This window comes from Brienomyrus brachyistius, chromosome 1 (genome assembly GCF_023856365.1).
Source record: "Brienomyrus brachyistius isolate T26 chromosome 1, BBRACH_0.4, whole genome shotgun sequence".
Taxonomy (NCBI): Eukaryota; Metazoa; Chordata; class Actinopteri; order Osteoglossiformes; family Mormyridae; genus Brienomyrus; species Brienomyrus brachyistius.
In genome coordinates this window covers 29850449-29866788 of record NC_064533.1, presented here as the reverse complement: position 1 = coordinate 29866788, position 16340 = coordinate 29850449, and the positions used below count along the sequence as shown (strand labels likewise).

At 40.7% G+C, this 16340-nt stretch overlaps 1 protein-coding gene across 1 annotated transcript; it reads left to right on the top strand.

Annotated features, from left to right (window-relative positions):
• Nucleotides 1-2051: 2051 nt before the first annotated feature.
• LOC125749094 (potassium voltage-gated channel subfamily D member 2-like) lies at nt 2052-16006 on the top strand. The gene is made up of 7 exons (XM_049025988.1): nt 2052-2401; nt 4165-5348; nt 8011-8173; nt 10391-10489; nt 12462-12536; nt 13046-13224; nt 14107-16006. The coding sequence occupies exons 2-7, from the start codon at nt 4237-4239 to the stop codon at nt 14234-14236; spliced, it is 1758 nt and encodes a 585-aa protein (XP_048881945.1). The 5' UTR covers nt 2052-2401; nt 4165-4236; the 3' UTR covers nt 14237-16006.
• Nucleotides 16007-16340: the final 334 nt, after the last annotated feature.

The window sequence follows — 16340 nt, the reverse complement described above, 5'->3', positions numbered from 1 at the left end:
TACGGATATTGTGAAGGTACTGCATTATCAGATGGACCCTTTGTAACCAAGTGTGGGTGTTTAGCATTGTCAGCACCAGTGTGGTTAATAATAAATACTGCGATACAAATTCAGCGGATCGCCCCTAACTTCTATTTTAGACAGCATAATTTACCATAACAAACTTGTATAGTCTCTATGTTTTATGAGACTTCACGTTCTTTGCCATTTAATACTCAAACTTCACCTAACTTTCAATACATACTTACTACTTATGCCTAGTACCTGTCCTGGGGCATGGGCCACTGGAAAGATCGGCTGCCCCCCTGCCATTCAATATTAATGTTAAATACATGTTTTTGCTTGTTTCTTTGCTTGTTTCTATTTCAATTCTGATCTATAGTCCTGTTACCATATAGATATTTTTCCCAGTTTAAGTGAGGTACACTGAAATATATATATATATATTTCCCTTCCAACTAGTATAACCAAATCTTTGAGTAGAAGAAAAGCTAAATAGTCACATTTACAATATAACAGCAATTGCAGATTAATTTGATAACTGAAATTTTTAGGAGATCCATCAATAGGGAATGTGTATTTTCTTTATATATATATATATATATATATATATATATATATATATATAGTTTAAAATAGCATGGAATCCCATAAACTTCTTCAAGGCTCACCCTCACCACATGTACATTATGCCTCCTCAGATCTGAGCACCTCTTTCAGTTGTAGGCGGAGGTCTGTAAACAAAGAGAACATGCCAACAAGAGAACATTTTAAAGGTCTGAAATTTTAAAACGTTTAACATATTGACTGGATTCAAAGTTAAGATTCCACAAGAAGTGGCCTCCTAGACTGCAGCACTCCGACAAACCTGACCTGCACTGCTAAATTACCACCAAGTAAAACCACAATTTTACCGATATTTTTTACTGTATGGCCATTTTATTGCCCAGTATTTCTAACTGTTTCTGGATGAAAATCTTTATGCTCATCTCACATGAGTGACCTTGACTTTGTTACAGAAAGTAAGTTTGACAGAACTAGATCTGCACATCCCACACATGCCAAAGTCACTTCCCCTTGACATCCAATACAACAAAAAGACACCTAGGACAGCATGGTGATCAGCAGTTGTTCCGAGTTGGAGGTTAAAATTCTGCATGTCCTCACATGGCTTTTCTCTGGGCACCTGGGTTCCCATATGCAGGGCTAAAACATCCAGTAGAACTGACAACTCAAAAGTGCCCGTGTGTGTGTGTGTGTGTGTGTGGGTTTGCATAGATCACATTTGGGGACCAAAATTTCCCCAAAGTGCGGTAAAACCTGAATCTTCCTTATTTTTGGGGACACTTCTTCAGGTCCCCATTTGGATAACCTCAATTTTATAAAAATCTGTGAATGCAGTCAAAAAAGTAAAAGTGTCAAAAGTCTTGTATTTTGGTTGGTTGCTTATGGTTAAGGTTAGGGCTCGGTAGGGGTTATGGGTGTCGTGATTGGGATTGGGGTTTTTTCACAATAGAAATGAATGGACAGTCCCCATTTAGACAGAAAGACCAACTGTGTGTGTGTGTGTTTGTGTGTGTGTGTGTTGGAGTCTGCAGCATGTGAGGACAAGCATTTTGCAGAGCATCCAGGGGGTCTTCAGCAATATTTCTCGGTGGCTCTTTGTTATTTTCATGATTCATGCTCACTCTCAATTTCAGACTTAGTCAGACTGTGTGTATCAGCGAAAATGAACCAAATCAAACACACGTATATAGGCTGCTCATTTTAGGCGGAAACGGTATCCCTACAATATCAAGAAGCGATTACATTGCTCATCCATCCATCCATTTTCCATATGCAGGATCACAAAGCTGACAGAGCTAATATCCGCACACAATGTGGTCAGCACAGTATATGTCCTTAATGTTGGATTAAATGTGTATTAGTGTAAGTGTCGGTATATCTGCTTAAAAATGTGCTTAACAAATAGTGCGTCTAGATTGTTCTCGAAACAATTTTTCTATTCAGTAGCAGTATTAGTATCTATGGGAAACATTGCTTATTTGCATCCAAGATATGATTAGAGGGAACAGCGGGCGACACGCCTCTTTTCCAGGTGAAAGACATTGGGGTCTTTACGCGGCTCTGCTGTAGTTATAAGAAGTGAAAGTATCAACTTTGTGTTCACTTTTCCTATCAAGTATCTTGATTTTGTCAGCACTACTGGCAGCCCCGCAAAATGCACTGACTGAAAGTTACTCTGCGTGAAGTACAACGACGGGGAATTCATCTGGTAGTTCTTGCTACGTGTTCGTTTTAAGCATGTTGTTGGTTTGTTTACGAAGTTCTTTTTTCGATTGTGTTGAATACAAAAAAAAATAATTAAACCGGCGTGAAAGACGCTATTCTTATAAAATAGGTAAGTTGCGTTACGGTTTGGGGAAATCTATTTGATTCGTTAATGTTATTTGGATTGTTTAAAATGTCTCAGTTCTGCTTTATTATTGTTATACAAAACTGACTCATGAGACCGATATTTTCTCCTTGTACATTTGATACAAATCACAAAGCTTAATGTTATGTAACCTAAAATATTATTATGCTTGAAATAGTAGGGGTGCAGACCCCTATATTTTTCGAGTTGGAAATGTTTGTTTGCTCCCTACCAGCCACATATGTATCCAGGTAGTAAAATAGAGTTTGAACCCCCTTGAAATTTGTCGTATCTTTCTCGAAAATAATTTCTGGCTTCGGGCCTGGATTCATATATACAGCCGCGGAAAAAATTAAGAGACCACAGCACGATTTTTCGTTTCACTCATTTCTCAGTTTATGGGTGTGCATCTGTGAATAATATATATAAATTTTGCAAACTGCAACTTCTCTGTTTGTCATTGATGAAGGGTTTCTTCTTGCTTAATGGGACTTCAGTCCTGCTTCTAGGGGCCTGATAGGACAGTTCGTATCAGTTCATTTTGGGTGGATGCCGGTGGCGAGGTCTCCTATGCCGGCTCCGCCAGCGCACCGGAATCTGGATTTAATTAGCGATTGGGCTGATACCTGGCAGATGAAATTTAACATAGATAAAATATTAGGTAATCCATGCAGGGAGCAGAAATATAAAGTACATATATTTTATGGAAATAAAATAAAAGTAGCTGATTCTGAGAAAGTCCTCCGTGTGTATGTTGATGCTTCCATGTCCCACTCTCATCAGTGTGGGGAAGCAATTAAAAAGGCTAATAGGATGTTGGATTACATCTCTAGTTGTGTGGAGGGAAGTGATGCTACGATTATATATTTCTTTGGTAAGACCCCACCTAGAATATTGTGTGCAGGTTTGGTCACCATACCTTAAGAAGGACATTGCAGTCTTGGAAAGGGTGAAACGTAGGGCGACGAGAATAATTCCTGGTCTTAGAGGAATGTCTTGCGAAGTGAGGTTATCTGAACTGAATCTGTTTAGCCTCAAGCAAAGGAGACTAAGGGGGGGGGGGGGGGCATGATCCAGGTATATAAGATTCTAACAGGTCTGGATGCTGTTCAGCCAAATGGCTATTTCAGTATTAGTTTAAATACTAGAACTCGTGGCCATAAGTGGAAATTAGCGGGAGAACATTTTTATAATGAATTTGAGGAAGCACTTCTTCACACAGTGTGTAGTTAGAGTATGGAATAGTCTTCCTGCTTGTGTAGTGCAAGCTAAAACCCTGGGTTCCTTTAAATCAGAGCTAGATAAGATTTTAACAACTCTGAGCTATTAGTTAAGTTCTCCCCAAACAAGCTTGATGGGCCGAGTGGCCTCCTCTCATTTGTAAATTTCTTATGTTCTTTTGCACATCACACACTTAATGTATCCCATCCCCTGATTCATGAGAATCTGTCAGGTACGTTAACGGTCATCTCTGGCATTATATAGTTACTTCCACCCTTTACCTGGCTGGTTTCTGGTCGTTCCCAGTGTCTCCTGCTTCACCTTATTCTACTGTACTGCTGTCTTAGAAATGATGAACCTGAAAGCAACCTGCTGCAGCGTAACCTTCTGCGTAACCATGGTTAAACCAGGATTCATATATGACAGATTATTTATATATATATATATATATATATATATAAATAAAAAACAGACACACACTCATATATAGGCTATATAAATAGATTTTATTTTGTTTTTTTTCCCAGATATCTTCTCCCCATACTACCGTGGTCCCCTGATAGCCGAACAAATCCTGGCCATTGCAAAAGAAGTTTGGCATGGCAACAGAAAATGCGACATGGCTTCCCTTTGCCCAAGCGGCAGCTATAGGGTGGATGCCGGTGGCGAGGTCTCCTATGCCATCTCTGCCAGTGCACCGGAAAGCACCTGATGGGTTCATTATTCTCAATATTAGTGGAAGAAGGTTCCAGACTTGGCGTAACACTTTAGAGCGGTTCCCGAATACTTTACTTGGCTGCACTGAACGCGATTTTTTTTTCCACGAAGAAACTAACGAGTACTTCTTCGATCGAGACCCTGAGCTCTTCAGACACATCCTAAACTTTTATCGCACTGGCACATTGCACTACCCGCGGCACGAGTGCGTTTCGGCGTACGACGAAGAGCTGGCCTTCTTCGGGATCATGCCGGAGAACATGGGAGACTGTTGCTATGAAGATTACAAGGACCATAAATGTGAGAACCTGGAACGGATACAGGATGCGGAGGACACGCAGAGAAAAGAGAATCACGAGAATCGTGTTCTTGCTGCTATGACCTTGAAACAGTCCATGTGGAGAACTTTTGAGAATCCGCAGACGAGCACTCTCGCTCTGGCCATTTATTATGTCACTGGGTTTTTCATCGCAGTCTCCGTCATGGCCAACGTGTTAGAAACGATACCATGTGAGACCTCAGCGAAGACGACAGTCTCCTGCGGGAAGCGCTACCAGCTGCAGTTCTTCTGCTTAGATACTGCCTGTGTGATGATTTTCACAATCGAATACCTGTTGCGTCTGATTGCTGCCCCAAACCGATTCAAGTTTGTTAAAAGTGTGATGAGTATTATAGACGTGGTTGCGATCATGCCATATTACATAGGACTCTTCATGACTGACAAAGGCGAGGTGAGCGGAGCCTTCGTCACTTTGAGGGTGTTCCGAGTGTTTCGCATTTTCAAGTTCTCCCGTCATTCTGCAGGCCTGCGTATCCTGGGCAACACTTTGAAGAGCTGTTTCTCTGAGCTGGGATTTCTGTTCTTTTCTTTGACGATGGCTATCATTATTTTTGCAACGGTGATATTCTACGCAGAGAAAAGTGTGAAAAAGAGCAAGTTCACCAGCATCCCAGCATCCTTCTGGTATACTATTGTCACAATGACCACGCTCGGGTAGGTGAATTATTCTGGTGCTTATGTGTGTGTTTCATACTATTAATATTTACCTCAATGATTTTGTTTATATAACGATAGGGTACATATTTTTCCTTAAAACTGAAAAAGCAGTATGAGCCCCAGTAATAAGTGCAATCGATTGAATTATTACGAGTTAAATGAGTCCTACTTATTGGTAGCCAATCTGAGCCCTTCTTCCAAAAAGAACATATTTTTCTTCTACGGTAGTAATGCAATTTGGGATCTTCCTATGGTTAGCCTAAGTGATACCTTTCCTGGTTGGCTCAGTGGGTAGCTCTGTTCCCTCACACTTTCTGAGCTGTGGGGTTTGAAATTTTATATACATTAGGTCTGAATGTTATGCAATGTTTTTATTATATTAGGGCTATTGGTATGTCATCCACATGCAGTTGTGACATTGCAAGGATGGCAGTAGTCAGCTGTGCTGAGATCATAAATATTTTTTTAGCATAAGTTATACATAAGGCCTGCTGAAACATTTATAATATGTAATAGGAAACAAAATTTAGCAAGCAAAGCCTCGTTTCTTAGTATTGTTTGTGGGTTTCGGTGTGCTAGTACTCATGAGAGTTTGCTTCCACACTGCTCAACATTTGGAGTAGGTTATTTTTGGCTAATTGGTCTGCAGATTTTATTAATGATACTCTCTGCAGTATTCAATTTAATAAGTGTTGAACCTTATGTGAATGTGGGCTACCTACCTTTATGATTTTTTTGGTTCATACACCCCACCTGCCTCTATACTACTGGGGACGTAACATAGTGGAGGCCCATCCAGGATTTGGACCCAGGACCTCTGTCACCCGAGGCGGGCATTGTTTTTTGTCCAGACCGTACCACCCTGAAAGGGCACCTTTCAAAGGGCACTTCACTGTTAGCACCAAACCTTGAAAGCAATCTTGTGTAGGTGTTGCATAAATACCGGGAAGAGCTGGGAGGTAGGGGTGCACTTTGTTTTGTTTGCCGCTCATGAAATTCAGTCCAAGACCATATACGTAGAGCATGTGCTATTGTGCATTGCAAAAAAGTTTATCATGCTGCTCTCCATAAAGCAAGTCCGGCATGCGCAAGCCCCCTATCAGAGCCTCACAGTTACTACATCCTCTGTACCGAGGAGCAGATGGATACTCCAAGGGCTGGAGAGACTCATCATGTGGGCAAGGATGAGCTTTAAACCTGCTTAGTCAAGGTCACTTGTTTTGAAGAAAGATAGAGTTTCAGACAAATTCCAAAGCTATAACCCTGCAGTCATGGGTTCGAGGCCAGCCTCCCTTGTTTTGTTTATTGGGTTTCTAGTGTTTTGTTTGTCCCATTTGTGTCCAGTTTAATTCTGTTCCTAGTCCCTTCTAGTGTAAGCCCTCAGTTGTATGCCAAAATTCCTAGTGTTTATTTCCCAGTTTATAATGTTTCCTAGTTTTGGTATTTGTTACATTTCCATAGTTTCTGTGCTTGTTAGTTAAATTTCTCCACCTGTGGCTTGTTTTGCCTGTACTGATAGTATCTACTGCTCATAGGTTAATTGTCTTTTGTTGGTCTTCATTCCTTGTGTATTTAGGTGCCTGCCTTTGTCCTACTCCTCTGTCTGCCATTATGAATGTTACGGTGCGCTTGTTCCTCTGTAATCCTGCCCAGTTTGATTCCCTGTGGTTTTGCTTAGCTTCTTTGTTGCGCTTCGCTTCTTGGTTTTAGTTAATTCAGTGTTTTTTTTTTCCCTGCTTGTTTCCTGACCCCTTGTGGTCCTTTTATTTTGTAGTTTTAACCTGTGTCTGTTATGAGTGGGGTCATGCATGCGAGCAGCAAGCGGGGAATCAGCAGTCGGGCAGGCAAGGAGTTCAAAATACTTTCTGGTAGACAGGGGATCACATGGAGCAAACGTAAATGCACATTAATGACCAATCTGGGGAACGGACGAAGACGTGGACTGATATTCACAGACCAAGCCGGAAATAACATGAAACAGCTGGGAAGAATGAGGGATTCACACGAGGTTAATGAGGGGCCGTGGCACACAGGAGGGTCATACGAGCAGGTCATGACAATGTCCAGTTTCTTTAATAAACCGTTGTTTATTTCTGAACGGTAAGTGGGTCATCACCCTCTTTTCTCCGCCTGCACCATACCCTGTGTCCGTAACAGTGTATGAAATATAAACATCATATATTTAATATAAATCTGTTTTCAGTTATATCTGGTTAGTTAATTGCACGCTGAAAAATTATAAACGAAACCCAGACAAATGTTATCTGAGCACAGCTAACGCAGAACCACAGCATTACTGTCAGCATTAGTGACAGTTTAAGATGAAGAAACGCAATGATCAGGAAGATCATTGTTCCCCCCTCCTGTGTCTGGGATAATCATGCGTAGCCTTACTACAATGCACTTGGAAATACCAAGATCAATGAGTCATTGAAGACATTTTCCATTTATAGGATCTTGTAAGTTATCAGTAATCATGGAGTTTCAATCCATTGTCCATGATCACTGGTGGGCCAACTAGGAATCGCATCACTTGGCATTCTCCATGTCTTCTGTTTTCATTTGCCTCACAGGCTTATTCCTGCACAGCCTGATGTGATCCAAATGAAAAGCCTCTTTTTTTCTTTGTCAAACACAATGATCTGTTCCTCCCTCACAGGTATGGTGACATGGTCCCAAAGACCATCATGGGAAAAGTTTTTGGGTCGATCTGTTCGCTGTGTGGGGTGCTGGTCATTGCTCTGCCTGTGCCTGTCATTGTCTCCAATTTCATCCGCATCTACCAGCAAAGCCAGCGTTCAGAAAAGCGGCAAGCACAAAAGGTACATCTTGCATTCAAACTGTCCCACCAGTATAGAAGCACATGCAGACACATATCCAGTCTTTTACATTCATATATGTACGTGCACAATTATATATGAAAACAAAATATCATGCAATGTTGCATGCAAAATTTTTATTTCTTAAAAATAATAAAATATAAAAAGCTTTTAGTTTGTTTTTTAGAAGACTTTTACTAAAAGTTTGTTACCATAATAGAATTGAATGGTGGTACTTCATTAATCTCACTGGGTAATCATCACCTGTCTAATTTCATGCGATGTGATATGGTAGTATGCTGATACTTTTATCTTCATGTGACTTGCGTTTCTCTATGAATTTTTAGTCATACAATGCATCCATCCATCCATCCATCCATTTTCCAAACCGCTTATCCTATTGGGTTGCAGGGGGTCCGGAGCCCATCCCGGAAGCAATGGGCACGAGGCAGGGAACAACCCAGGATGGGGGGCTAGCCCATCGCAGGGCACACTCACACACCATTCACTCTCGCATACACTCCTACAGGCAATTTAGTAACTCCAATTAGCCTCAGCATGTTTTTGGACCATGGGGGGAAACCGGAGTACCCAGAGGAAACCCCACGACGACATGGGGAGAACATGCAAACTCCGCACACATGTAACCCAGGCGGAGACTCGAACCCAGGTCCCAGAGGTGTGAGGCAACAGTGCTAACCACTGCACCACCATGCCACCCCTCATACAATGCATAATATACAATTTTGTCCTTAAATATTTGGATATCGATAAAGTTATTGTTATTTTTCCCTTTTCTCGAAAAATTATGTGAATATATATATATTGAATGTGGGCTTGAAGTACAGACTATAAAGTGCAATTTAACAGTTCATGAATTACAAAACTTTCTATATGTAGAAAGGGACCGAAAGTAATTGGACAATTGACTGAGAAGCTGTTACGTCATTAACAATTAAGCAGGAAAAGGACTGGAGTTGATTCCAGGTGTGGAATTTACATTTGGAAACTGTTACTGTGAACTCTTGATATAAGGTTTCAGTGCATGTAAAGCAGGGAATCTTTGGGCTGAGAAATATAAACGAACCCATCAGAGAGAGAGCAGAAACATTAGAAGTTACCAATCAACTATTTGGTATATTCTCGTTCTTAAATACAAATACTGGTGAGGTCAGGGAAGGCCTGTATGACCATGGAAGACAGCTGTGGTAGATGATCAAATAATTCATTCCTTGATCAAGGAAAACCCCTTCAGAACATATAGCCAAGTCAAGAATACTGCTCAGAAGGTTGACATATTATTGTCTACAATGAAGAGATTTCATAAAAGTAAATATACTGTAGAGGGTTTACCACAAGGTGCAAATCACTGATAAGCCTGAAATATAGTCATCTAAAAAATTGTTTTGCCAGAAAACATCTAAAAAAGCATGTCCAGTTTTGGCGCAATATTCTTTGGACAGATATAACTAAGGTCAACCTGTACCAGAATAATGAGAAGAAGCGGGAAGTATGGAGAAGGAAAGAATGGATCATGATCAGAAGCATACCACATCATCTGTTAAATGTGGCAGAGGCAGTGTTATAGCATGGGCATGTATGGCAGCCAGTGGAACTGGGTCACTAGTGTTTATTCCCTGGATGAGAAATGCATATGTTTTGAAAGCAGTCTGTAATTGTCACCACTGCAGACACATTGTCTGGATGATGAATCGGTGCTAATTAGATTTTGAGACAGAACACCCCAAAATGTACCAGCATGGAATAGTGAGAGCAAAGAAAAGGGCAGTTTAAAAAACATGATCCTATTAGTGCAATAACTCAAAAAGTATTTAGTAGATTATTTTCCAAGAGAAGTATTGATGAACAACTGGAACTGATCAAAGTTTTAAGATAAATTGTCCCCAAAATAAAGCATGCCGCTTAGTGGCAGCAAAGGGAAGGGTTACTGCTGTCAACATTTTATCTTGTGAACGTGATGAAAAGGTATTTGATGAATCTTATTACTGCTACAAAGAAATATTATATGGTTGAAGTTGTACACCTGATTCCATTCACAGTATACGAAGGAGGTCTGTACAGTGCCTATGAATCCTGACATACTCAAAGATAGATCACCACCTATTCTGTTTATGCTGGGGAAATATTTCCTGTCTCTGGGATAAACCCTGGCTGTGGGCTGGAGATGAGATGCTAAAAAAATGTGCTTTTTTCACACAGAAAAACAGGCTGGCTATGGCTCGACTTGCCAGGAAGAGTGGTGCTAGCAGCTATTTGCAGTACAAGTACAGTGGGCTCTTGAGGGGCTCCAAGGAAGAGGTAACTAAGCATCACAGGGTCAGCTGATGCATGTCCTTACTTTCCTATTGCATTGTAGGGTTGGCAAACTGCATGATTTCTAATTTGCTTGGCATTTGCTCCAGTGCTCATTCTCACCTCTTACCATTTATGGTCAGTCAGCACTGAACATGACTCTTATTATCTGACAGCTTGTGCTTTGGGTGAGGTTCTTGTCAATATCTTTGTCCTCAGATGGCCTTGCTTCACTGTATCCATTTCCGCTTTAGTCATTATGTCTTGTTAAGCGTGCAGCCAAACATTCTTTGTATGAATGACCATCAGACTGTATCGTAGACTCAAGGAAAGGTGAGTAGCTGACCATATGTCTGTGCCTGACCCATGGTATTGAGACCCCGTAGATACCACAACCATCATATCAGCTAACACTCTCTGAAACGTCTCTAAAGCTAAGTAAAGTATGTCTCCGAGCCTCCTCTCAGGGTAACATACTTACTCGTATATACTAAACAGAGAAAAAAGCTGTTATCAGGTACTTCTTATAGGCACTGTTGCTGGAGAAGCCTAGATGAACCTGTCACAGACTGAGTTTAGGCAGTGATGATTTATCATTGTTACAGGGGTTGCACAATGAAACTGAAACATCTGGTTTTAGACCACAATAATTTATTAGTATGGTGTAGATCCTCCTTTTGTGCTCAATACAGCATCAGTTTGTTTTGGGAATGACAGATACAAGTCCTGCACAGCGGCTAGAGAGATTTTGAGCCATTCCTCTTGAGGAACGGTGGCCAGGTCGCAACATTATGCTGTTGGAGGAAAATGTTTCCTGACTCACTCCTTCATAACACCCCAAAGTGGCTCAATAATATTCATCTCGGGTGACTGTGCAGGCTGTGGGAGATTCAACTTCACTTTCATGTTCATCAAAGCACTCTGTCACTAAAGCACTTTGTATCTTGCTGTGTGTATTGGTGCATTATCATGCAGACACATAGCACCACGTTCAGGTTACGGTGGTTGAACCATTGGGTGAACATGGTCCTCCAGAATCATTTGGAAGTGGCTTGGCAGTGACGTGCACATCTAGAACAAGTAGTGGGCCTAGGGAATGCCATGATTTTGCAGCCCAAACCATCACTGATCCACGTCTGGGATACATTCTGGGTACACAACAGTCTAGGTGGTAAGCCTCTTTGGGGCTTCTCCACACCGTAACTCTCCTGGATGTAGGAAAGACAGCGAAGGTGGACTCTTCTGAGAACAATACACGTTTCTTAATTTCCAGAGCACAAGAGTTACACTGCTGGCACCACTGAAACCATTGATGTTTAGCATTGGCACAAGTGACCAAAGGTTTGGCTATAGCAGCCAGAACATGCATATTGACTCTGTGGAGCTCGGAACAAACAGTTTTGGTGAAAACAGGAGAGTCAATGTGCGCATTTAATTCTGCAGTAAGTTGGGCAGCTGTGGTTTTATGTTTTTTGGATACAATCTGGGTTAGTATAACTGGACATCCCTTTCAGTCAGTTTCCTCTTGCGTCCAAATGGGTGTGGTCCATCCTTCATGGTGGTATGCTGACATTGCCGTGGATACCATGGCTCTCGATACACCATAAAGAATTGCTGTTCTAGTCACAGGACACTCACAGCAAGACACTCACCAACAATATGTCCTCTTTTGAACTCTGTCTTCCATTTTGTTGTGTGCATTGCAATATTGTATGTACAACTCTGCTATTGCTTTGATAATTCAACCTTCACACTCAGCACTTACTGATAAAATGAGATATCAGGGAAGATTGGCCACCAGGCTGCGCATACAGTATATAGGTGTAAAACCTCAAACACTGTTGACCAGGTGCTTCAGTTTCAGTTTTTAAGTCTTAGCTAAAGTAACAAACGTAACAAATGTTACTGCATGCTATCTCATGTACTGATTGTTACACCCTTTTATTTGGAGCCCTGACTGACACTTTCAATTGTCAAGGTATCTAGGGACGCTGGACAGGCACGTTTTCAGACTGAACAGCACCACCTGCTGTACTGCCTGGAGAGGACCACGGTGAGAGCTCCACAGAGAGAACAATTAACTGTACAGTGATCCCAAAAATACATCTGAACAAATGCAGGAATAATTAAAATACAATGGACTGTTCTGGAGAGGCCAGTGATGAGTTCTAAACCTAATTTCCATTAAAAGCCTGTCGTAACCTCTCCTAAAGAAATTACATTAACTAATTAGAGACGTTTAGTTGATTTGCAAGGAAAATTGTTAGCGTAAAAGAAAACTGACAGTGCAAATTACAGCTGTTTACTAGTACTAGCGCTATTAAAACTGGTACTTCCATAGTTTTTTTTCTACTTTTTTATTGTGATTTTCAAACAGCAAAACAATAATTAACAATAATTTGAATTAAATAATTCAAAATTTATCAGAAAATATGATGTGAATCAATTTGGCCACAACTTCAGGCCAAACACCCATACCGCATCTTCCAGGGAAAACATTAGTACATTTGCTAAATTTCGTACTAGGCAGTAATCTTTCTCTTCTTTGCATCTGAACTCCAGAACCATGAGTTTGCGGATGAGCAGAGCCATCAGACGTGCTCCCCGGTGATGGGGCCCCAGATCTCTTCATATTCTCCTTCCTCTTCGTCACAAAGCTTTTGCCTGAGGAAGAAAAAGAGATTCAGTGTGCCCAAAGTTCAGGAATTCAGCCACCTGCAGAAGGGACTTCAAACCAGCCGGTACTGTCACATACACAAATAATCACAAATCACACAAACATACACTTACATGCACTACCCTAATACTCAGTCATACAGCACACATTAACAAACACACGCGATTATGACTCTGCATACCTTCACAAAATTAATATTGCCAGCAAATGATTCACACAATCTGTAAATTGCCTTCATGCACACTTATACACAATGGACCAGTGGACCACTTATACATAGCGGACGTGCTGTTGTACCCTTGAGCAAGGTACCATATACCAAGGAATGTTTGACAGCGTCAGAGAACAAAATTAATTTACACCAAAATGGGCAAGTTCCACAATCAGATGATATTCTGGACCATCTATCAGTCCATAACTTTGTCATTAACGTCTGGTATACAGTTTCATGATATCAGATGCTTTTACTCAAAGTAACAACGGCGAAGACATTCAGACATTCGCAGAAGCAACTGGACCTTGTTCTAGAGGCTCAATAATGAAATCACTCAAATTCTACACTCTGTACGCGTGGAGTTTGCATGTTCTCATGGTTTCTTGCACAGATATGCAGTTAGGTGAGTGGTCTGTAATGTGCATTGATGTGGCTGCTGTGTGGCTCTGTACATTCGGTCTCTGATCCTGTGATTCGAATGCGGGATTCAAATCCTGTGACTAGCGTGATTCTATCATTTGGCCCTTGAACAAGGCCCTTAGCTCAAATTGTTCCATTGACTGGCTGACCCTGTTCTCAGACTCTCAGTTGTAAGTCGCTTTGGGTCAAAAGCGTCTGCTAATTAAATCAATATAAATTAAACTCTGTTGTATGAGTAAATACAGAGAGAGAACTTTATATTTAAAAGTTTGTAGTGTTTACTTTTTCCTTTCTGTCTTTCCATTCTCTCAGGCGCTCAAGACTGAACACAGCTGCAGATGAGTCAGTGTCCCTAAATAGTGAACAGCACCACCTGCAGGATCCCTTCATCAGCTCACCCAGGGTCTCGCAAGAGAGTACTTTTACAGTGTCTGCTGTATAGCCTGCTGTCAACATACAAGACCTTGTTGGAGTGGGACAGTGAAAAGGGAGATCCTTTTGAAAAAACAACAATGGCTTGAAAACATTATTGCCACCAAAATAAACACAGATATGAGACCTTCCAATTACAGAGCTTGATGAAGAAACCTAAAGGACAAATAGTTTACTTTAGAACTAGATGCTGTTGGAATGACAACAATGTATTCCCCAGACAGCCCCTTACCTCCCCCCAAATCTAATCTCCACTCCTCCCACACCCCCAACCTCTACTATCTCTGGCCCTACCATGCAAGGCTGGGGCGGTATCTAATTTTTCATATACAGTAGTCATACTATACATACATTAAATTCAAATTCAAATAACTTTATTTGTCCCTGAGGGGCAATTATATACTTTTATAAGGTATTTTGATGCTCTTTTCAAAAGCAATACGATTCCAGAATTTTTAAATCTTGGTAAGGGAAGTCCCCATGATAAAGATCACCAAACAAAAATACACTGGTGTACTGAAAATATTACCGTAGTATGGCCTAAGCCTACCCCACACACTCTCCCACCTTTTTAAAGCCCACATATGTGTGATTTGTCTCGGTGTTTTTAGGTTCACCAGATATACACTTATAGCTGTTCTTTTATGTGCCAACATTGACTCCATGATAAATTTTGCCAACCAGCTAATAGATTGCTACTGGTCGGATTTGACAAATACTTTTTGAGTTATCATGCTGAGAAGATTAAGTGTCTGAGGATGTCATTTTCTTTGATACCACTGTGTGGCGCTGCTTCTGTTTTGGAGGCATTTGTCTCAAAATTTGAACACTTCCAGATATTCACCCACACAATGTGTTTGCAGGGTTTGAAAAAGATCTATGAGATACTGTTATTTGTGTATGTTATGTTTACAAGAAAATCTGCCTTCTATAGCCATTTCCTTCCTTGACTACCTAGCACTGGTGCTTCTGTTTTGGTTTGTCTCAAAATGAAATCAGCTATAGATCTTCATCCATTTAATGCTTTTTTGAAGCAGTGATAAGAGTCATCAATTACTTATTGACATCACATGCATACTGTAAAATGTCTGCAGTCACCTTTCCCTTTGCTGCCACCAAGTGGCATTGCTTCAACTTTGAGGTGATTTGTCTCAAAATTTTATCAGATCTAGTTCTTCACTCCTACTTCTTTCTAATATTTTTGAGTTATCATGTTATCAGGATCAAGTGTCAAAACTGCCCTTTGGCACAGAGACAGAGCAAAAAATAAAATATGTAAACTATAATCACCAGGGCAACAGCCCTAAAAAACAAGCCCTCATTCCAGAGGTCCAGATCTCAACCCATACAATGTGTCTGCAAAGTTTGGAAAAGATCCAACAAATAATTTTTGAGTTATCATGATGACAATCAAATGTCTATGGCTGCCCTTCTCTTTGATATCACAATGTGGCACTGCATTAATTCTGTTGGAATTAACTCTTTTTGACGATACACTACCCAGATAAAGCCATTTGCACAAATACCAGCGAAAGAAAGTGATGAGCAAAGCGACAGAACTATCAGTAGAACAAACCAAATCCACATATAACTCAAATTTATCAAGGTTAGGATGGACCCACATGTGTCAAATTATTTGTCATTTCTGAATGTGGAGCAAGAGTAGACATTAACATTTTCACAGGTGTTATTAATGTAATATGAATGTCTTCAGTCGATGACTTGGCGTCTCTCATTGCAGAATAAAAACTCTTTCACAGCACATCAGATAAATCCTCAATCACTGCTAGCCTGACGTGTGATTTGGCTCCCCACTCTCGGGTTATTTTTAATCTTCCATGAGGATCATGCCACTTGGGAATCTGCAATTTTCACAAGTGTGATTCCTTCTGGGTCTTTAAATTCGAAGAAGAAGGTGGCAGATCTGGAATGAGGTTTTCTGGTCAGTCTTCTCTCTTAGGTGAAGAAATCTCTCTTCTTGAGGAAAATATTAGCCAAAAAACGTTTCAGCAAAACAATGGTACAGTTTATTGAACAGTAAAAATAATACAATGTAATGCAGTGTAGAAATACACTGGGTATTGAAAGGCAACTCAAATACAAATTAAAGACAG

Bases quoted from the DNA above. Each gene is read 5' to 3' on its own strand.
- LOC125749094 (XM_049025988.1), top strand. From the start codon at position 4,237: ATGGCAACAGAAAATGCGACATGGCTTCCCTTTGCCCAAGCGGCAGCT. The intron at 8,174-10,390 runs GTACATCTTGCA...TTTTTCACACAG, and splicing joins AAAAGCGGCAAGCACAAAAG to AAAAACAGGCTGGCTATGGC. The intron at 13,225-14,106 runs GTACTGTCACAT...CCATTCTCTCAG, and splicing joins AAGGGACTTCAAACCAGCCG to GCGCTCAAGACTGAACACAG.